This window comes from Echeneis naucrates, chromosome 8 (genome assembly GCF_900963305.1).
Source record: "Echeneis naucrates chromosome 8, fEcheNa1.1, whole genome shotgun sequence".
Taxonomy (NCBI): Eukaryota; Metazoa; Chordata; class Actinopteri; order Carangiformes; family Echeneidae; genus Echeneis; species Echeneis naucrates.
The window spans coordinates 13,638,103-13,660,539 of record NC_042518.1 but is presented as its reverse complement, the minus strand read 5'-3'; the positions used below and the strand labels follow the sequence as shown (position 1 = coordinate 13,660,539).

General features: G+C 41.2%; 2 protein-coding genes across 2 annotated transcripts; both read left to right on the top strand.

Annotated features, from left to right (window-relative positions):
• Nucleotides 1–1,048: 1,048 nt before the first annotated feature.
• hspb9 (heat shock protein, alpha-crystallin-related, 9) lies at nucleotides 1,049–2,210 on the top strand. The gene is made up of 2 exons (XM_029509178.1): nucleotides 1,049–1,418; nucleotides 1,534–2,210. The coding sequence occupies exons 1-2, from the start codon at nucleotides 1,195–1,197 to the stop codon at nucleotides 1,991–1,993; spliced, it is 684 nt and encodes a 227-aa protein (XP_029365038.1). The 5' UTR covers nucleotides 1,049–1,194; the 3' UTR covers nucleotides 1,994–2,210.
• A 13,927-nt stretch (nucleotides 2,211–16,137) lies between these two features.
• Nucleotides 16,138–21,924, top strand: pyya (peptide YYa). Its single transcript, XM_029507911.1, has 4 exons — nucleotides 16,138–16,222; nucleotides 17,993–18,180; nucleotides 20,974–21,054; nucleotides 21,548–21,924. The coding sequence occupies exons 2-4, from the start codon at nucleotides 17,993–17,995 to the stop codon at nucleotides 21,570–21,572; spliced, it is 294 nt and encodes a 97-aa protein (XP_029363771.1). The 5' UTR covers nucleotides 16,138–16,222; the 3' UTR covers nucleotides 21,573–21,924.
• The last annotated feature ends 513 nt before the right edge of the window (nucleotides 21,925–22,437 follow it).

The window sequence follows — 22,437 nt, the reverse complement described above, 5'->3', positions numbered from 1 at the left end:
GCAGCCGATCCCTTAATAATGCAGACCTTGAAACCTAAAATAAATGTTTCATATAAAAATTCACCCCCAGGAAAGTAGCTACAGAGACCAGACCTCTTTTTCGTACAAGGCTGTAAAGATGTTCATGTCATTGTAAACGACATTTTAACATTGTGGTCTATGGGGCTGACTCAAATATGAACGGCGTTTCCTCCTCTGCATTATGTGCTTTCACCAGATGATTAGATATTCCTGTTTAACTTGCTGCTTTTGAGCTTCAGAAAAAAAAGGACAGTTGAAATCACTGTATAATCCATAAGGTGCATTTTGCAGCTTCGTGGATTATAAAATCCAAATCATTTGTTGATAGGATTGAGAGTTGTTTTTGATGATGCACCTTATATGAGCAGCATTTTGGTTGTGTTATTCTGGACAATATAATGACAATAAGGGCACCTTGAACTTTAATTTCCTGGCAGATTGAGGTTTCCACAGTTTTGTTTGTTATTTGTTATCATATTAAATTGTAACATTTCAGCTTCACACAAATACATTTCATACATGAAATACTACAGATTTTAATAAATTGTCAAGAATTGTCAAAATTGTCAAGGAATGATGGCTGACATCACTGGCCATCAAGAAAAACGCGATAAATAAAAATAAGAAAATGATTTGTAATAACATTCTAGATATGGATCTAGATGCTTTCAAGTGGATGCACTTTTACTGAAATAAAAATGTATCTTTGGAACAGACATCAGCTGTTTTCACTGTCACAGATATTTTCATCCTGCACCACCAAAATCATCACACAAACTCATCATTTAGCTGTTCACACACTTTAAAAATCTACAGCTACATCACACATGAGGAATGAAAAATAAGATATAGGACATTACTGGCTGCAGTGTGAACACTCGAACAGAATCAGGATGTGACCATGAGCTGTCTTTAGCCTCCTGATGAGTTGCAGGGCAGTCCTGACCCCGCTGGCACACATTAGCAAACACCACTGAGCTCATTCGGTATAAATAACGCAGTGGGAGGGCTGGAGTGAGGTATTTAAAGGGGACAGCTGTGTGTAATGTCCCAAACTACCCAGAAGAGAAGACCCACAAGGAGCAGTTCAGCCTAAAGATTAAGTCCGAGAGGGAGACTACGACGCTCACAGGCTGTCTAATACACAGAGGAAAGTTCCTGCCCAGAGCTAGCATGATGTCCCAGCACTCTGCCTTGACCAGCCTGTTCGGCGACGACCCTTTCTTCAGCCAGGACCGGCTGCTATGGCCACTGAATTATGGGGCCCTTTCCTCGCTGCAGCAAACCTTCTTCAACCAGAGAGCAAAACTGGCCGACAGCCTGCTGAGGGAGCTCCACGACGGAGCCCCTCGAATCCGACTGGGCCAGCTTCCCCTCCTGTCCTCCACATTGGCAGGGTGTGTACCGTAACTGTATCTCCAGAGTGGACACTCATGACTCTTGTATGCAGATGTTTTCGAGCTTTTTCAAGTTGGTGAACTGGATTCTGATCAAATCCTGGTTCTCTTTCAGGCTGAGTAATGGTGAAGAGCAACAGAGAGAGACTCCCAGCACAGAGCTGCAGAAGGAACTCCAGCCGGCCACAGACACCAACCGTGACCTGCTGGTGACCCTAGATGCTCGGGGTTACGCCCCCAGTGACATCACTGTGAAACTTGAGGGGCGGAGCCTGGCAGTGGTGGCCATGAAGCAGGCGGGGGCAGAGGAGAGCCAGTCCTGCTCCACCTCAACCTCCTGTGCCAGTTTCTGCTCCTCGGGCTCGTCTAAGATGGGCTTTGCTCAGAGGATCGACCTTCCCCCTCACCTGGATCTGTCCGGCCTGTCCTGCTCCCTGATGGATGATGGACAGCTGCGAATCCACGCCCCCGTGCTAAAGCAGTCAGTCAGTGAGGATCAGCAGGTGCCCATCCGCTTCAGGTCATCTTTGGAATTTCCAATCACCAAAGACAAGACAGAGGAGCACGCAGATTAATACACATACACACGCAATACACATTTTTACACATTTTTAAATAGAAATATATATGTGTGTCATATATATAGATGCACACAAAAGCACACACAGTTCCACTAAAGACTGCCTCTGAGTAAAGTTTACAATTGCTAAATCAAGAATATTTATTTTGTAATTATTTTGAATTTGTACGAACTGCTGAAAAAACATAAATTTTTTGATTTTCAGAAAAGGATATTTTTGCTTTTGTGTCTGCTTTTTGCATGAATCTAACAAATACAAATAGAAGAAAAGTACTGCTGTGAACTTTTGGGACCACAAGGTGGTGCCAGCAGCCGGTTTACAGAAGAGGAGAGCGGGAACGAGGGAGAGGCCTGAACACTTCCATCATGTTTAACTCCCCTCAGATTACTGACTTTAAAAGGTTTCAGTGACGTCTAGTTTCCTGAGGAGAAGTTATTTGCCAGTGTGCCGGAGCAGGTGACAGACAATAGGAGCAGTTTAATGTTTTATGAGTCCGGCCTCCAGGGGGTGTCAACAGAGGAGAGGAGAAATTAAGGCATTAAGAGGAAGATGCCAAGGGGAGAGAGAAGAAAACCTATTGCCTGACTTTAAAGTAATAGCTGACCAAAATGTTTTTTTTATTGACTGGTTTCCACTTCACGTGGGGAAATGCCGAATGTAAAACATTCAACAGGAGCACTTTCCCCGTTATTCTAAGATTTCCCCAGAACATGCTGTGAACTGTGTCAATCAGGACTCATTTCTTCACGACAATATGCGAAATTTGAAAGCATTCAAACATTTTCACCCTTGTTTTCCACTCGATTTCAGAAATCTCAGACATGAATAAACTGGGTCACAGTTAAAAACCAGAGGTTTTTTCTTTTATTTGGTTGAATTGACTCTTGAGTTCTATTTTAGAAACCAATCTGTAAGGTATAAACTGTTCCACAGCACTTTTAGGTCAATGCAGTGATGACATTGAGCGGCTGCTTGTGAGGGTCTGACAGGTCGTTTGCAGTTGAACATGCTGCACCGATGCTGTATGATTAGATACTGCAGTATGCTACTGGTTGGAGATAGAAAGTTGTTCCGCAGGGTTCAGCTTTTCAGTTCTTCTGTTCCCTCACATGATTATTATACATGCATGTTTCAGCCATAATATAAATTTCAGTTTATTTTTTATTATTGTAATGCTTCAATCATAATTTAAAATCCATATGGTTCTGTGTTTGGACTGGTGGAGCGTCCACACTACGAAGGCACAGGCAGCTCTCAGGTGTTTACGGGGAGCAAACTGTTTTTCAACATGATTGCATGTCAGCGTGGAAGCGTTTTGATTTCATCTAACCCTAATGAACAGACTTCTGTGTTTTAGTTGGTGATGGACATCAGAATTACCAAGGTTTGGTTCTTTCTTATTGGATTTCAATTAATGAAAGTAAACAGTAAACCAGTGCCCCCCTTTCACTCCTCAAAGGCTAAATGTGGGTGTTACTTAAAAGAATTCTACAATGCACACTGACAAACAGCCACCAAGAACAATTTAAGGACCACTATCTTACCCAGCACACAGACCGGGACTGGATCCATCAACTTTCCAAGCTGTTCCTCCACATGAAAACCTCTGAGCAACAACTCTCTGATGATGACAACACCACCCAAGATTGAGCCTTGATAGAATCAAGTCCAGGCTGTTATCACTGTAGGTAAACGCCCCAAACCCCCAAACCACCCCGGCCTGATCAGGGAGAGCTGAAGTCACCCTCGGTTACAATCTCATGAGAATTACTAACACCGACACCCTCTGACTGAGGGAATGTACAGAGACGCTCATATCGGCCTATCCTGTCACTGCCTCTGCCTCTGCCCAGGACCAGATGGCTCCACAGTGGTCTGCTGTTTGTAGGTGTTTGTGATTGTGACTGTGCATGTATTTGTGTTGTCGTTTGTGTTTTTTCTTAAGAATTGCAAGGCCAAAGTATGATCTCTCACATGCACAAACTTGTGGGAAATGACATCCTAGCTTCCACAGAGACACTTATGGGTTCATAACGATCTCGGGCCCTTTGGTCTGTTGAGGTGCTAAACTTTCTGTCTCCAGCAGGCGGTCTTGCTCAGGAGATTATTGTGTCGACTGCAGCAGCTGGTTCACTGGAAGCATACGGACCTTTTTCTCTCCATAACCTCGTTTGTGCTCGTGTGTCTGGCTGATTTCCCCACCACGTTAACTGCAGAATGAAGGGCACCTGCACATGAAGACACTCACGTTGGAGATATGATATCAAAGTGAGCATTTGCCCTCATGACAGCTGAAGATGAAGTTGGGTTTTGCAGAAACTCCTAGTCAGAAAGTTTTTAGCATTTTAGTAACCTGTTTTGAATATTTGAATTATCGTTAATCATCATTATGATGAGCTGTGTATTTTATTATTCCAAATATTACCAGCAATATCCAAACCTACCGAAATCTTCTAATAAATTGTAATTATGTCTTTGTTCTATGGTGCCATATCAAAGCAGCAACCCTCAGGGCTAAAAAAAACTTTGGCTGACATAAACCTACAGTTCCTCTAATAACCACTCCTGTGAGTCAGTCCAATGATAAAATGTCCAACCACATAAGAAGTAAATACATTCACAGTATTTGTCTTTGTGGCTGATTTCCTCTTTCATGACAGCGATAGGAGTGTTGTGTTTCAGGCTAAAAACACAGCGTGATGGAAAGTGTGGAGCCTCAGAGGTGAGGGAGCATATGGTTCCTGCACACCTATATGGACCAGAGTGACTTGCTCTACCTACACTTGCCTTTTTCTAGATTAACAGGAGTTCGATTGTGGCAATGCCAAGCTAGCCTGGCTGGAGCGCCCCACTCTGAGCTTCAAAACCGCTCATCGGAAACCCACGGCCGAGGTCCATCTTCAGTTACAGTCTGTGATATTTCTGCTTTGAATCAGCGCTGCACCTTCACCTGAGATCCACCTAGGGACTGGCGAGATGGTGATGACAGTCTGAGGTTCAAAACCAATCTTCCACTACAGACAGACCAAGTCCAGCTTTATTTTCAGTCTATGGTCATTACTGCCGGTTTTAACATGCAAGAACTAATGAATTTATGTCTTAAAGGGAATCAATTGGAAAATATGAAGCATTTGTTTTGCGGCAGTACATGGAATAGGTTGTCACTTTGTTGGATATTTGAAGTAAATGATACAACACATGAACTCATGCACTCATAAGCGGTATCGCATTAACAGCACCTGCAGCTCTGGGCTGTTAGGTTTAATATCGCCATGCCATCCCACCTGAATGATGCACAAACGACACCAACTGCTCCGCTGTTCACAGCGGTGAGCAGCCCATCCTGCAGGCTTCATTTTGCGATCTCTTCTTCCCCCTCCAGGTATCACTCTGACTCATGTTGGTGTGTCGGCTGTGCCATGGCAAACTGCCAACGTCTGATCGATGACTTAAATAAGCAGCATATCAGTGTATTTAACCTGGAGGAGAGACTAATTCCAATCCCTGATCAAATCGACCAAACAGATATTCATCTTCATTTTGGACATTTTATGCGTGTGTTCCATAAGTCAGCATTGTCAACTGTGCCTGAAGTAATTACCCAGAGTTGATAGTGATATTAAGCATGAGGTTACTATGGCCACCAGGCTACTGACTTAACTTAGTGACAACCACCATAAAAGCAATAAACAGGTGGTAGCATAAAAATCCACACTGCTGCTAGTGAAGATATGACAATGAGAAATGTTTGGAAAACAATGTTGCTTTAATGGGCAGCATGGCAGCTAGCACTGTGGCCCCACAATAAGAAGGTTGCGGGTTCGGTTCCCAGCCTGGGGCCTTTCTGTGTAGAGTTTGCATGTTCTCCCTGTGCCTGCGTGGGTTTCCTCCCACCATTAATTGGCGACTGGTGTCTGTAGGTCTGAGTGTGAGTGTGAGTGGTTGTTGGTCTCTGTCTGTCTCTGTGTGTTCTCCCTGTGATGGACTGATTACCTGTCCAGGGTGACCCCACCCTCAGCCAATGTGAGTTGGGATTGGCTCCAGCAAGTCCTGTGACCTGGATATGGAAAAGTGGTAGAAGATGAATACATTTATGAAAAGTTGCTTTAATTCATAGACTGAATATAAAAATGGAAGTTGATAATGTGCTGAAACGCTAGAGCCCTAAACTTGCATTCTGTCCAATGACCTTCAGGGGTCAAAACTGCCTGTCCTACTGGCTTCACTACACTTCACGGCAGTGAAGTGAAATTGCCAAAATATCTGTTAACTTTCATCTAATCCCTTCCATTGCCAAGCTGCCACTACGTTACAACAAAAGGAAAAAGGTTACATAGTCGAAGTGAAAAAGTCAGTGTTTTGTGTTCCATCAATCACATGTGGATAAATGTGGCTAAATCAGGGCTAAGTGTTATATAGATAAATTATCCTAAACCTGTCTCTGCTACTTCAGTTTCTTTCCTTTTCTCTTCTGTTTAGTTTCCCTTTGTCTGTCAAGTATGTGTATTACTCTGGTGATCTTGCTGCTTCTCTCTTTCTCTGCCTCCACTCTCAAAGAGGCCAACAGTTGAGACCAGGATGAGGGTAGATCAATGGCTGAAGTGAACTTTATTGATCAGAGGAAAGGCTATCAAACAGAGAAGTCCACGGGCTCTTTATTAACTTCCTAACCTCTCTCGTTTCTCTCCCTTTTGATTATTATCCGTCTTTTGCTTGTATGCCTTTTTCAATTTCTCTGACTTCCACTCTGCTTTATTTCTGTGCGTAGAATTAAATTTTTTCCAGATATTGCTCACCACCCCACCTGTAACAACTAGCCTGCCAAGGCTCACAGGACTCCTCTGTTCTGACCTTACTTTTACAAGTACACGAGCCACACAACCACACACCTGGCTTTCCAGCAATGAGTCAGTTACAGCAGGCAGGACGCAGCACATAAGACGCTGTTAAAGCTGCCGTGTCGTAAAGGGGAGCGGCCTGTTTTATGATGGAGAGCCCTTGACTGATGCTATACAGAGAGATGCGAGATTCTTGTCACGTAACTTTTACTCTCTGGTCCTGGAGAGGATATCAGGTTCAGTCCCTGTAAAGAAGCCATCTCCAGTGTTTCCAATCCATTTATCAATAGGAACAGAAAGCGAGACATATGTGGTGACTGGTACTTTATACTTGATAGAAATAAATATCTCTGTATATTTTAATGACTCTAGCCAGATACTGGCTGCTTCCACTGAAAACGTTCATACTGCATTGCTGACCTGCAGCCTGATGCCAGCCATGCTCATCCTCACATATACATATGAATTGATTAATATAGCACCATTCAGACACATCTACTGTGCGGTCAAAGGGATAACCGAGCACTGAACTTTGTACTGTGTGGGATGGTCTGTCAGAGGGAAGCTACGTCCCCTGATGCATCCACTGCTTTGTGGTATCCTTTTCTTCTAAATGAGACCATCAATTAAAAACTAAATCTTGTTCTATTGAAAATTTGGCGCTAAAGAGTGAAACTTATACTTTTAAGGAAAACATTTACTGAGCTAATAAATCAAGTCAGAAGTGGGACAATTTTTCCATAAGCTTCAAGATAATCAGACTTTGTTTTACAAATAGTTGAGTCGCCCCCTGATGGTGATCAGATGGAATGCAGGTTTAAGGCCCATTGTCATTGGCCTCTATCTGAACCACAGATAACAACAGGCTACAACACCAGACCTTATGTGGTTAGTTGAAGAAAATATCAAACAAGGGCTTTTTGAAGAATGTGTTGAAAGTTAGAGACAGATCACAGGCTGATACCAGGTATGACTGGATTTGGATTTAAATGTTTTTTTATTTGCATGGCAGACAGAATGGTAGATAGAGGTGTTGCCCAATAGCAAGAAAGTCATCGGTTTTCTTTCCCTGAGCCTTTTTAAGTGGAATTGGCATGTCCTCCATTTCCTCCAAAAGTCCAAAGACATGCGTGTTTAGGATAATTTATTACTCTAAATTGCCTGTTGGTGTGCGTGTGAGTGTGAGTTGTTGTGTGTCTCTGTATGTCCCTATATGTCGGCCCTGTGACTGACATGTGATAGGCGTCCTGCCCAGGATGAACCTCGCCTTTGCCTGAGATGCCAGCTGGGATTGACTGCAGTACCCTCCACAACGCTGACGCATAAGCAACTGAAAATGAAATGAAAATGAAAAATTGAAATGTCATTTGACTCCGATTGATTCCACCAGTTCCATTTAATGTGTAATCAAAAGCTCCTTTATTAGCGTGTATAATGATTCAGTCAGTGAATGTGCTACTAAATGTTCTGATGCTGATATTAAAAGAGCCTATGAGGGACTATGATAGCATCACTTTGTTCATCAGCAGGAGCAGATAATGGAGTTAGCAGTGAGACCAAATATTATTTACCAGATGGTATTGAAAAAGAAAACAAAAGGGTAATAATATGGCAGTGAAACCTGAGCTCATTTATCTCAGATGTTAAATTACCTGTAGCTTCATTTCATAAAGAGGCTTCCATACATCGCTCAGTCTCAGACCTGACTGCTGCTGAGGCAGAGAAATAGAGAGAAGGAGACAGACACACAATATGAGTTAAACCTCACAGGAAAAATATACATGAAGAGGCAATGTGAAACATCCAAACACACACACAGCAGGATCCATTAGAGCAATGTTTTGTTCTTGGCACTGATAGTGCTGGTTATCAGCGAAGTCTGGCTGTCACATTGTCCTGACAGAGCAGAGATACAGATACAAGAATCACAGACTTAAACAAACACTGAAAGGCTCCTTAACATCCAGACAGGAGACGGGCTTTAAAAGCATAAGTGTGCGTGTTTTAGTGCCTTTTTATATCAGTACATAAACATGTGCTTCCTAACACTAGATATGCTTTACAGGGCAAAATGATACATTATAGAAACGGACTGGGAAGGTGAAAAATTTTAATACACGCGTGTGTGTGTGTGTGTGTGTGTGCGTGGATCTGTGTGCGGATGTGTGTGTGGCGATGTTGAGTGACATGCAGAGGCAGCAACAGCACTGTGTGTTATCAGCGCCGGTTAAATGTTTCCTGCCACTCTTCCTCCCCGCTTTCAGCAACTCTAACCTTTACAAGGCAGCCGTCGATGCAATCAGACACAAATACACACGTGTACACAGACACACAAATATATTCTTTTGCAGCAATGTTTTCTTTTCCCTGCCAAGGTAGTAAGTATTAATGTATAAAATACTCATACACATACACATAACCTGCTGTTATTCGTGTGTGGCATGCTGAGATTAGTTGGTAAGATGCTAACAGATCTATAAGGAAACACAGAAGCAGTCCTCCGATCTGAACAGGCTGATTTTTGGTAAGACCCAGAGGAGTGTGTCCTGAAATAGCATTAATAAACAGAGGTCATAGTGGGAGCAGCGTACCAACATATTTCACCAGGGAAACAGAAACAATCCTGGCTCAGATAGATTGAAGCCCAAAGACATCTCCTCTCTTAACATGTTTGCAGTGCAACAGTAAACATAAACATTAAACAATGCAAAGGAAGAACTGAAAACGTCATTAAGATTTCTCCAATATATATAAAGTTATACCAAGTGTTTTTGTAAAAAGCACTTAATGCTGCATAGAATTATTTCTGAATAATATCCCGGAAAGAAGATAGCGACGTACAGTTGGCCTGTACTTGGGCCAGATGCTTGTGTTTCTTCTGGCCCAGCCATAGGCAGACCCATATACAGCATGACAATCAGCTACAACTTCCCCTTCGGAGTGTCAGCTAACATCAGAGGACAACAGCTGGACCTGGAGGGTATACTGGAACAGAGGTTTCATTTTACTCCACGGGTGGCTGATGGGTTTTCAAATCGAGACTTCATTATCAGTGCGTGTGAGTCACAGATGATTTCGATTAACCAGTCATTAACCAACCAGTGAGTCTTGATCCTTGAAATTTTTTTCTTTTGGAAAACCAGAAGAAAACTTACATTGATAAGCAAAAATTGTGGAGTTTTCTTTTGCTTTGTTTTGTCAAATGTTTTGTCTCTTAAATTTCAGTTTTGCAAGAAATTAAAGTTATAGTAAAGAAATTTCTGTCCAACAACGAGCTGAACAACTACATATTATAGGTCAGTCTCCCAAACCTCTGATACAATTCAGTTCAACCCTTCCAACAACCTTAATCCCTCTAACATTAATTCCGTACAGCATTAACAGATCCATGATGAATTCTTATAACTTTCCAAGCCTGACAATAACTTTATTTGTTCACTGACATATCTTATAAGGACAGTGTATCGTAATGAACATCAGCATGTAATGTGAACATTATATTGTTAGAGTCATCAGAGTGAGAGAATAAACGTAGGTCTGTAATGTTTTTGAAACCCCGTCTGTGTGTCTGTGTGTCTGAGGGACTGACCTGCATCAGGTGCTGCTGTCACAGACAGCGGAGGGAGCTGAAAGATTCCACCAGTTCCTGAAAGGCAGAGAGAGAGAGTTCTGTCAGCTTTAATCTGCATCCAGGCTCCCGAAGGACTCATCCAAAATTCACTGACGACACTAAATGGGCTCGTCACGCCAACGTTTACAACAGCAAAAGCGAAATCTGTTCTTTCACTGGAACTTCCACAAAAGAGTGCGAAAGAGGCAACTCTCATTGTCAGTGTGAGGTGACAGCTCCAGCCTGAAATCCATGACTATGTTGAAGCTTTAGGACATCATGGGCTCAGACCTACAGATCTGTTAACAGAGTTAGTAGGAATTTTCCAATCTTCTTGCTAAGCTAACTTAGTGGCCAGACGTATGCTGCTGTGCATTTACTGTTCACAGTGCTTGTATTTCATTCAACTATAGGATCCATATTTTGTCCTGAAAATAAAGAAAATATAAAATCATTAGTCAAATAATGATCTGCCATGTTTTCTCGTATTTTAAATAATGTATCATGTGCACCAATGGTTACTAACAATCAGGCTTCATATTTGTTGCGGCATCCGGAAATGTCTTTGTGCGTTATCATATGCATCATTCCGCAAAGTAGCAGGCTACCTTTAACATCTGCAACCATTTTACTTCATACCAAAAACTTGTCTGCTGGATACTGTCTGCTGTATCCAGCAGACAGTGCAAAGCTTCAGTCCAGTTTGAGACCACCTGATGACTTTAAGTCTGATAGTCTTTGGTCTCTGTCAACTCCTAGAAGTATTCAGCAACTACTAAATTCTCCACTGTTATCAGTTCCTGGAAACTAACTTTGTCATCACATTAGTAAATGCAGGTAGACCTCCGGATGTTTTATTGAGCTTTTCTGCCGAAAACTGCTGCACTTCAAATGTTACTTGATGAGAATGTACCAAAACAGTAGGTTTGTGGAACTTAAAACCAAAAGAGTGAAGTAAAAGTGCTGTACAGTTATGGGAAACCACAGAATCAAGTGAGAGTTCCTTTTTCACATACAAGTAGTCATCCGAGCCATTGTTGATGCAAAAATATTGATTATTGACTCTTTAGCCTGTCAATCAAAGCCATCTTACATTCTCATGATGTTTAGCAGGTTGGTCAGGATCTATATTCAATTCTTTGTTGCTGTCAATACCTTGGTGTCAGTATGTGGCTGTATGTCTTCTTCTAACTGATGTGTCCTTCATCTTTTCTGTTCGCTTCAGTTGATGGATGAAGATGATTTGTTCTGAATAGGGGTAGCACGCACACACACACACACAAATAATAACTCACTGGCCTTTTAACAAAGCATTATCAGAGGTAAAAGTATTTGTGGAAGGAACTATGGTATGCTGACTTCATTCCCTATCAGGTACACACACACACACACACACACACACACACACACACACACACACAGTGGGGCTCTTGTTTGTCCAGGGAATTGACTACGGTTGAAGGCTAATCGCTGACATGTTTGTACTACTTTTATTGACTGTGTGTGTAATACACAGAAAGGGATAACTAGGGATAGGCAGATTAAAAAAAGTTGCTTTAAAGGAAAGAGAAAATGTAAAGTTTAATGAATCAATTATTTTTCACATTTGGCCAGTATTTTTGTAAATAGCTTCACATAGCATCAGGTGACAGTCGGTAAAAGAGATGGAGTTTTAAGAATATTACTAATGAAAATAATCATCATCATCGTCATAATGACATAATTGGACATCCTTCGGAGTATGTTAAAGTAGAATGCACCTGATATCAAATCATATCATTCTCATGGGTGTCTAAGAGGTGGCAAACAGTATACAAAGCAAGAATCTAAGAATCTTGTTTGCTTCACGGAGACAATAATGTTTGTGTGTGTAATTATAGTTCACATTTGCCACTGGATACTGATATCTGATAACTGATTACATTTTGCTCTGCGAGGACGGTCTTGTGTTACACATGCATCTTCATATGCTGCAGTTCTGTTTGGACCAATGTGTAATGTTACTGCCACATGTGTTTTTATTTGAGTTTTAATAACTGTCATATAGGTTGTATATAATCAATGAGATCAGCTTTTTCTCGTTCACTCTGAAATGTAACGCTTGTCCTTTATTAAAACTGAATCCTGATATTTCACAGTTGTAAAAAAGCAATAACATGACATTTCCAAGGACAATCCAGTCGGGGAGAGGCCAACAAAACCGTGACTCTCCTTGGAAAATGGTGAATTTCCAGTTGTCCTATCATAGTTCAGTATAACATACAGTATAACATACATGTGATATCATGTGTGGCTTATAACTAAAAATTGTGCATTGATAAAGAGAAATGATGGTTTCTGGATAGTTAAGAAATTTTTAAAAATCCCGCGATGAAGTCCAATGTCCTGTTATTTAAAGCATAGACGAGGTAAAAAAAAGGAGATTGGTGCTGGGGGCTGCTTCACACCACTGTCCAATAAAGAACCACTCCTCCAAGAAAATCATTGCAATTACAATATGTTTATTTCGTTTGTTTGCAATGATGTAACACACACACACACACAAACACACAAACACACACAAAATCTAAATTTCATTTCATCCAATTCAAAACTTCAAAAACAGACAACACAAAATTACTGGAACTCTCAACTTAATATTTGGTAGCCCATCTCTCTACTGCAATTGTACAACCAGTCCTCTTTTGCAAACTGCTCGAGGTCACTCAGATTTGAGGGCTGCCTTCTTCCAACTGCTGTTTTGAGCTCTATTTACAGATTTTCTATGCTTGTGAGTCCTTCTGGAAGACCCATGACCTCTGATGGACCACCGGCTTTCTGACACTTGGCCCTACAGTGCATCCAAAAATTCTTTGATAGACAGATTTCACGATGCCGTAAACACAGTCAAGCCATCCAGTGCCAAAGCCAGCAAAGGAACTCCCAAACATCAGCAATCCTCCTCCGTGTTTGACCGTAGCAAGCTGTGTTTTTGTCTTCTAAGGCCCAATTTTCTTTTCAATAAACAGCTCTATTTTGGTCACATCTGTTCATAAGACATTCTCCAACAAGGATTTTGGCTACTTGAATTAAGTCTTGACAAACTCCAGTCTATCTTTTTTTATGTCTCCTTGTCAACAGTAGGATCTTACTGGATCTCCCACAGCAACATATCATCCCATTTCACGAAGGGCCTCATCAAGTGGAGCATTATCTGACAGATACGTGGATGCTGACTGCAAAAGCAGGATATTTACTCTTTGTTGTACTTTGCCGCTTTTGCCAACATTTCCTTCATTTGTGTCCCAGATGTAGCCATCAGCATCAATCAGGTCTGGATTAGAGCTTGTGTTCGCCATCTTGTTAATGTTCTACAGTGAGAGCTCATTTAGCCCAGTGTGAAACACCTCACGCAGACGTAAACCACAGCATCTGTCTCTGCCTGTTTCTGTGTGGCGGAGAGGCAGAGCAGCATATTCACTCGGCAGGGCAGACTCCGTGCTTTGCACTGTGTGAGTTGCGGCATGAGAAGTATATGCATTTTGAGTGATCATTTAAAGAGTAAATCTGGAATTTGAAATGATGTGTTTTCTGGTTTTACCAGGCGACCTTGTGCAGAGCAGCAGCTTAGAAAAAGGATTGGATTGGTGTGCGGTGTCTTAATTCTTATGCCTCTATCCTCAAGCTTTATTTTCAGCAAATGTGTGCGTTAAGATTGGAAAGTAGAGTAGCATATCAATGCACCTTGAGAATCACACAACATTTAGTTTAAAAAGACAATAGTGGTCGGACACGACAACAGTAGTCAGAGTGTAAAATGATCATTTTTTAAATGATGGTCACCTTTAGAGGAAAATGGATCATAATGCAGGGGGTTCATTTGGGCTGTGTGACTGACAGGACCTGGTCAGATCAAACCCTTATTCCTCCTCAACTCCGCCTTTTCCTCAAAATATCCTCTATTCATTATTTATCCAAATTAGAGGGTGCACTAGTTACGATTCATATTCACAAACACCCAGTAATAAGGATTCCCAGCTTGCTGCTTTGTGTCTTACCCACTGACTCTGAAGCCCATTCTTTATATTTGCACACTATTATTTGCACATCTCTTTAAATCTGGTCTGGTATTTTGTTGGATTGAGTTTGATATTGTGTGTTTAACACAGAGATATCCCTTCGATACACTTTTAGCTCTGTCCCTCTCATAAATCTTTTGCCAGGTATTGGCTCCCTGGAGTCTGTGTTCAACGGCTAATGCTGTTTGAATTTGGCTCCTGTAAGATCACAACACCACTTCAGATGACTTGAATAGTTCAACCTTTTCATGCCCAAACAGCCCCAGGGCCCCAGGGCCCCAGAGCCCCAGAGGTCCCAGAGGGCCCAGCTTCATAAAGTGTGTAATGTGAATATGACCAAGTGATCATATGATGTTCAAGTGGATTATTAATAGATTATTACTAAATCAATCCATCCGCTAAACATTGTTATAATAACATATAATCCATCCATCTCTCTATTTATCTATCCAACCATAACTTGAGCACATGATTCTTTAAGATGCAAGACAAACATTTCATAGAGCCACCAAAGCACGAACTCCAACACATTATTCTACAGGAAAGCACTGATGTCATTATGTCAAAGGGGAAAAGGCATAGAAAGCAGGAGGGGGAGCAAGAAGAGGCTGGATAGCAATAACTTGATGCGTGATAGAAGCCTTCCAGTAGTCTGTGCGTCAACGCTTAACAGACCATAATCACTGCGTCATCACACTTTCTTATTGACAACACCAGTTCTCCATGAAATGTGTCCGTCTGTCTGTCTGTTAGGGTCCTGTTTAAAGACAGGAGCTCCTCCTAGTGGCAGGAATCAAGCCAGTTCTTGGCCCTGATTATCTGGGACAAATTAACGCCTCTGCACAATCTCAGCATGGCAGAGAAAACAAATGGCAAGTTCATATGCTTTGATCAAACTGTAGAACTGCTGTATTAACATGGGATGGCAAATGTCTCTGCTTATCAAAATGATCCCGTTAAAATGGAATTAGTCGATTGATTTCTCTCGCTGAGCACGGCAGAGGTTAAGCATGAACACAAGTTGCAACAACACAAGCAGCAACCCTAAACTGCAGATTTGAACAAAGTAATCACTACCATTGGTTTATTTTGATAGAGTGATACTTACTGGTTATCAATAGAGAGGGTGGACTTTCCTCATTTCATAATGGGTAGGGGGTTGAGGGGGGGGTCACAGGTCAAGATGCTGGATTCTACTTAAGGACATGGTCTTGCAGTATGGGAGAATTCAGTTGCAGAGGATTGGTGTTGTCAGGTTTGTGTTTTTGTGTAGCAGATGGAAATCCACTGTAATCATCCTTTTGTGTGCGTGCGCGTGTCCGTGTGTGTGTATGTGTGTGTGTGTGTGTGAGACAGAGAGAGAGAGAGAGAGAGAGAGAGAGAGGTTTTCTTCTCGTTTGACTGTCATGGACCAAAATGTCATCTGTTAACTCCATCAGGTCTCAGGAAGCGTTAGTAATGTCTCCATCATCATCACCATCACCATCACCATCACCATCACCTTCTGACGCATTCATCCACACGCACACGCACACACAGAGCTGTAGTGTAACCCCTCCTTTCTCCGCCACTGCTCCATTATATAAATCACCTCTGTCGCGGTTCGAGACCAAGAAACAGCGCCGTGCAGACTGAAGAGAAGCAGACCCCTGCTGCAGAGAGAGAGAGAGAGAGAGAGCACCTGTGGCCCCGAGTCCGACTCCAAAGCCCTTTCAGAGTAAGTCCGCACCCTTTCACTGTCTTCTTTTTCACTGACAGAGGTATAACTCAAGCAGGAGAATTTATTCGGTTTTAACGCAGGAATTCGTGCAAACCTAAAAGGTTAAAAGTTTCAAAATAAAAGCCTCGGTCAGGGAACCATTGCTTCATCTTGATGTATGTTTTAATCAGATTATGCACAATAAAGAAAAATGCTCCTTCTGATTTGCCTTCTGACTTCAACAAGCTGACTCCCAGGTGGGAAAGGGTCTGCAGGACTGAGATGGACTGGATTACTAATGCTGATCCTCACATGTGAGGGTTCCAGTGGCTCTGAGTTCAGTCTCTGTCGGTCTTTATGCACATTGACCGTTGGATCATGCTTTTTCTTGACCTGTTCGTGTCCCATAGTTGCTGCTTGTTATTGAGGCTTTGCATTTGTCCACATAAAGCAGGTTTTCAGAATGGCTGTCCAATGAGAGGCGGAAGAAGAGGTGAGACATTATGAGGCTGTTAAATGTATTACAGGAGAGATACAGTGGAGAGATCTCCATCTAAGTGAGGACAGTTAAAACATAACTAATAAAATGCTAATCGATTAGGATCACTGATTGATCTTGGCATTATCAGGCGCTCACTGGAGTCAGTGGTTATGAATTCTTGAGTCCAAACAACGAAACAAGATTGGATGTGTGATTTGTGGTTACTTTACTTTGACTCTTAAATATGTTCTGGTTCCTGCTCAAAAGAAATGATTTAGGATTCAGGATGGAGAAAATCCCACATGATAATGTCAGGGTGTTTCTTCTCCATTCAAGCCCTGAACTTATTCTGCTACAGTTCACACAAATAAAATTCACTTGTTGGAAGAGCAATAAGAGTCCAGACCTCAGTCCAGAGGTAAACTGCTCACACAGGGCTTCGTAAGAATATGTCCTTTCAGTGGTGGCTGTTGCGTTTAACCTATTGGCTGAGACGGTGATCTGAATACTGCACTTCCACTGCCGGCTGCCCCAAGCAGAACACAAAAATAACAGATATTCAGTCTGAGCAGATAAACAGCCACGTTTTTAATGAAAATGATACAACAGTCAAACATTGTTTGCTTGCTACATCAGTTTAAATTGGATTAAAAATGCTTGTGATCAAACATGTTTTGATCGCAAGCGACTGGGACAAATGGAACATGGAGAATAGTTCTCCAATTTATTGAAAAATAATGCTAGTTATTGAGGAAAGTCAGGCTGACTAGTCTTAACTGAGTTCCCTTATTATCATCATTATTGTTGCTGTTGTTTTTCTTGCTATTGGAGATCTTAATTACACTAGAAATCAAGTGTACCTGGTACTATTTCTTCATCTCTCCCAGGAAGGAAACCACAGTCCCCCTGATAACAAGTAAATCTACAGCCTCAATGTTTTGGGATTTCTTTTTGTTTTGGTTTGTTTATTTTCTTTATGTGATGCATATTGACTTGTTAATTCACACACCTCCTGTTTTCTCCCCAGCCACCTTGGAGCAGGCACTTCTCAGGATGACAAATCACATTGTGTTTCATATTTTGCTCCTCAGGGGAGGTTAGCTACACACCTAATCCTGTATCTTAGACAACAGAGCAAATGTCTCTACTTATTGATTTTTATGGAAAATATTGCATTATTTCAAACGTTTACATAATTTCAATCAATGATGAAATGGAATATAGTGAGCTTTTAAAAATTCTAACATGGACTCAACTGATTAAGCATTTGTTTTGTATTCCTAACTCCCTCCGTCTCCCTCTCTCAGATGGCCATGATGCTGAAACCATGGACAGTGTTGGTGGCTGTAGTGCTGTGTGTGCTGGTGTGTCTGGGAACACTTGCTGACGCCTACCCCCCAAAACCTGAAAACCCCGGTGAAGATGCCCCACCCGAAGAGCTGGCCAAGTACTACACCGCCCTGAGACACTACATCAATCTGATCACAAGGCAGAGGTATACACAGATGCAGTGCAGTACAGCACACACACCTGGACAGCAGGACCCACTAATGACTAATGAGGACAGGAAAACAATCTCTCAAAGTGAGATTTGAATCATTATCTAGATTTGGGTGGGTGTTAAAATTATTTCTGTGGGCATGAGCATAAAATCTTATTTTTTTTTATAAAATCTGTTGTCTCCCAATTAATCTAGCACACCTGCCTCTGTATAAACAGACAGACTACCCTCTATATATAGACAAAAGAAGTATCTTAAATCATTTACTAAGCTGACTCCCTAATAGTGTAATATAGCCCTATAAGTGCAGTCTTAAAGTTATAGAAGATACAAGATTGTGACGTGAAAATAGGAATTACATCTTTACTGTCCTCTTTGGACTAAATGTGGACCTTCCAAGAAAAGAGTGAACTCTGATTTTCACGAGTTAGGATAATATAAGAGTAGTGGCCATTGAACCAGGTTAGCCTGTTTTGCTTCCATCTCTTTGCTCCATATTTAATTTAGTTTTATTCAAGTCATTACGGCGACTGAGAGCGAGAGAGACTTCTAAGAGTTTCCTGCTCCTACCTAAACCAGGAGGTCTGTCGTGTGATGCATCCCTCTCCAACACCACCCCAAGCCTTTCTTGCTCACACCGTCAGCTCCATAAATTAGATTAGCAGCCACTCTCCAAAACCTCCAGGCCTCCAAATCAACAGAACCAGGGCAATAAAATTGGTACAGACGGATCCAAGAAAGAATCCCAAATCAGATTAGCTGAGCCTGCTGCACTAAGGTATGAAAGTCAAGACTATGGAATTGTCAGATGACATATATTTTCTATCTGGAGCAGTCAGGTACATTAGTTTTTATTCATGAAAGTCAAATAGGTTGTTGATATTCAAATGTCCTGTTTAAAAAAGGCTCCGAATGCCATGGGAAGTCAATTAGCTTCAAGTTAAAAGTTCTCTCGTTTCACTGGAGAGTTGCAAATGAAGACATATCATGAACTGTGCTTCTGAATATTTGGCTCTATCAAATGAAATGCTGGGGAATGAGATGGCTGTTAGCTGTAGACACCTTCAATACAGATGATGGACCTGAGCTGTCCAGTGTCTGTGGTTTAAAACTAAACATGTCACACAGATCATTGCGTCAGAGACACAAACACACTGTAGTCTTTACTGAAGCTCTTCTGTGAGGGAAGCAACATTAGTGGCAGCAAGCACACTTGAAATTTACGCTTACCTATTATGCAGAAATAGAGTTTATCATCAGACCCAGTTCTTTCACAGTCATATTGAGTTTTCAAAGAAAATGTCTTCATTCAAATGAAATAAAAAATAGTATGAATAATAAATATCAAAAAAATGCACCATAAAAACTCATATGTAATGGAAACAAACGCTGAGGCTTGAAGTCACACAGCATATTGTTGAATTTGTGCAATAGCATATATTTGGGCAATACGAAAAATAATATGAAACCCAAAGAAAAACTTTATCATCAGACTGCTTCACTTTGTATTGATGTTGCCTTCCAATATTTTGTATTTATTTAGTTTGGGTTTTGCGATGATTTAAAAAAGATTTCTTTCATCCTGGAAAAATGACTGCAATTCAGAAAACAGGTCTAAAAGCAAGTGTTGCAATATGTTCTACTGGATTTTTCTGAAGATTACGACACGTATTTCTCAGACAGTCAGACTCATATCTCTGTGTGTCTGAAGAAAAGAGTCAGAAATGAGAGACACAGCCTGGTTTTACGCCTCTAAAAATGGGGATAATTACTAGCTTTGGAAGCACAAAAGACAAAAGCAGATAAACTGACTGTAGGAGAGAGAGAGCCATAGAGACAGAGAGAAGATAAAAGCAGAGCAATGCAAGCTCAGGGAGATATATGTGAGCAGATGGGCCATTCTACATCCTGATGCATCGCACTCTGACAGCTGTATGAGACGGTGCATGTGAGCTATTCGATTGCTTTCCCACAGGGCAGGACACACACCTTCCCATGTGTTAAACAAAGCATAAAATTGGGTGCTGGGGTCATATGGGGAAGTGGAACAGGTGGTTGATGGGAAAACTGAAGTTCTGCAGGGTTGTGTTGAATAGTACTGTTTTGTTCGCACAGTCACACATATTGCCGAGAAAACAAAGTGTTGAACGGGTCTGTGGTTTTATATTTGCTACTCTCTTGGACCCCTGGTTTTCTTATCAAGAAAATAAGAATAAGACGACTCATGCAGACTTGGAAATGGCCCGGCGCACAGACACACTGGCACTAAAACACACACAATCTGAATCTGACTGTGAAATAAAGACATTAGAAGCAAAGGGAGTGGAGCAAGTGGATCTGTTTATTGGAAAGGCAGACAGAAAGAGAGAGAGAGATGAGGTCTTCAAACCAAGGCCCCCCTGCTAAAAAATAAAAGAGGCAGTGGAGGCAATGCATTGTGGAAGACTTTGTGGACCTAGTCTGAACCGTTATCATTGACTTCAACCAAAACCATTTCTTAAAAAATGAATTCAACTTGTTTTACGAATAACAGAGTCACCTTTTTCAGGTCTGAGAAAACAACGATGATGATATCATTATGATTTTGCAGGGATGCCTCTGTGTTGGTTTAGAGACAACAAATTAGCCAATGTTGCAAAGGGAAGGTGTGGCGATATGACATACAAAGAAGTAATTATATAATAAAAGGAGATGTAAAGGCTACTGCTGGAAAAATCCAAGCATAAATAGAATGACGGGTCTTTGAAGCATGGACATATTTTTAAAAAATGCTCCCCTCGTTCTCAGGTATGGAAAGCGTTCAGCTCAGGAGGACATGGTGGCAGAGCTCCTGCTTGGTTCTGACAGCAACAGAGACCAGAGATCAAGGTAAAGGCCTTTGAGATGACAATCTTTATTTAATCCAGTGTAATTCATTGTGATAGCTGTTTTGTTAAACAGAGCAGGATGATAAATTCAGCCAAGACGGATTTAAACAGAAATGGCATCAGGTGTGGAGACATGTGACAATCTTAATACATCAACGTCAAAGACTCCCTAGTTCATAGCGTTGAAATCCATATGAAGATATAAAACCATCTCAGTGTATCTGTCAGGAGCTCTACAACAGCAGAATCTGAGCCTCTCCTTTTATTAGCTGACTCGTTTCAGAGCCAATAAAAATGCAGCACATTTCAGGTAACCAGAGAAACTATATCACGCAAGACTGGATGGCTGGTCAATGTGAACTGGCCTTAAATACTTTCATTGTATTAGTACAGAGCCTCAACCTGATTTACGATTAAATAACGTATCTCTTAGAATTCGGGACCTGAAAATTCAGACCAGCAGTTAAATGTCTTCTCTTTGTGTTTTTCCGCAGATACGATGATTCCTACATGTGGTGACTGCGCTGTCGCTCTCCCTCTTCATTCGGCATTCCCTCTGAGTGTGTCCCACAATGCACCTGGAGGGGCCGTCATGTGCCTCTGACCTCTGACCCCTGAATCCAACCACAATCAATGACCATCGTCGGCCACAATAGAAGCTCTCTGTGTCTGTCTCACATCTCACAAAATGAAACATATTTCTACATGATTTATAAATGAAATAAAAAACCACACACATATATATATACATAAATACACATTTATAGATATATATATATGAGATTAGCGCTACTAATCAGAAGATGATACTGTGTCTGTGTGTGTGTGAGCATAAATGTTCCACTACTGTCCAATACTGTTTGAAGGAGAAAAGTCTTGTTTTACTGTTGCTCATGTAAAAAGTAACATCAGAATAAATAAAAAAACAAAAAAAACAAAAAACCGTTTATGTGTGATCAAAATAGACTTTTCTTTGGTAATGTAATGTTACGTGCAGGATTTAAGCACACTGGGTCATTAAAATCATGACTACAATTTAACTTTAAGTTAAAGACTTAAAGACTTTTAAGCCTTTAACTTTATTAGTTTAAGATAATAAGATAATTGTCAAAGAAGGGTATTAAGATCAAGAGGTAAAATTTAAAATTGATCAAGTGCTGTGCTGTCACAGCATGTAAAAAATACGTGATAAGCGTACAAGTCAAAGCTGATAAAAAAAGTGATAATGATATTCATTTACTGTGTAATTATTAATTTATGTTATTTTGTGTGTGTGTGTTTAATAGGGTTAGTGTTTGGACTATTTCCTACTACATGTTGTGAAAATTGTAACATATCACTCTCCCTGCAGTCATCGGTCGACGGTCACTGAAATAATAAGATT

What these genes read in the sequence shown, in the direction of transcription:
- pyya (XM_029507911.1), top strand. Translation starts at nt 17,993, where the DNA reads ATGGCCATGATGCTGAAACCATGGACAGTGTTGGTGGCTGTAGTGCTG. An exon ending in AATCTGATCACAAGGCAGAG is followed by an intron (nt 18,181 to 20,973) that starts GTATACACAGAT and finishes CCTCGTTCTCAG; the next exon opens with GTATGGAAAGCGTTCAGCTC. An exon ending in AACAGAGACCAGAGATCAAG is followed by an intron (nt 21,055 to 21,547) that starts GTAAAGGCCTTT and finishes GTTTTTCCGCAG; the next exon opens with ATACGATGATTCCTACATGT.
- hspb9 (XM_029509178.1), top strand. Translation starts at nt 1,195, where the DNA reads ATGATGTCCCAGCACTCTGCCTTGACCAGCCTGTTCGGCGACGACCCT. An exon ending in CTGTCCTCCACATTGGCAGG is followed by an intron (nt 1,419 to 1,533) that starts GTGTGTACCGTA and finishes GTTCTCTTTCAG; the next exon opens with GCTGAGTAATGGTGAAGAGC.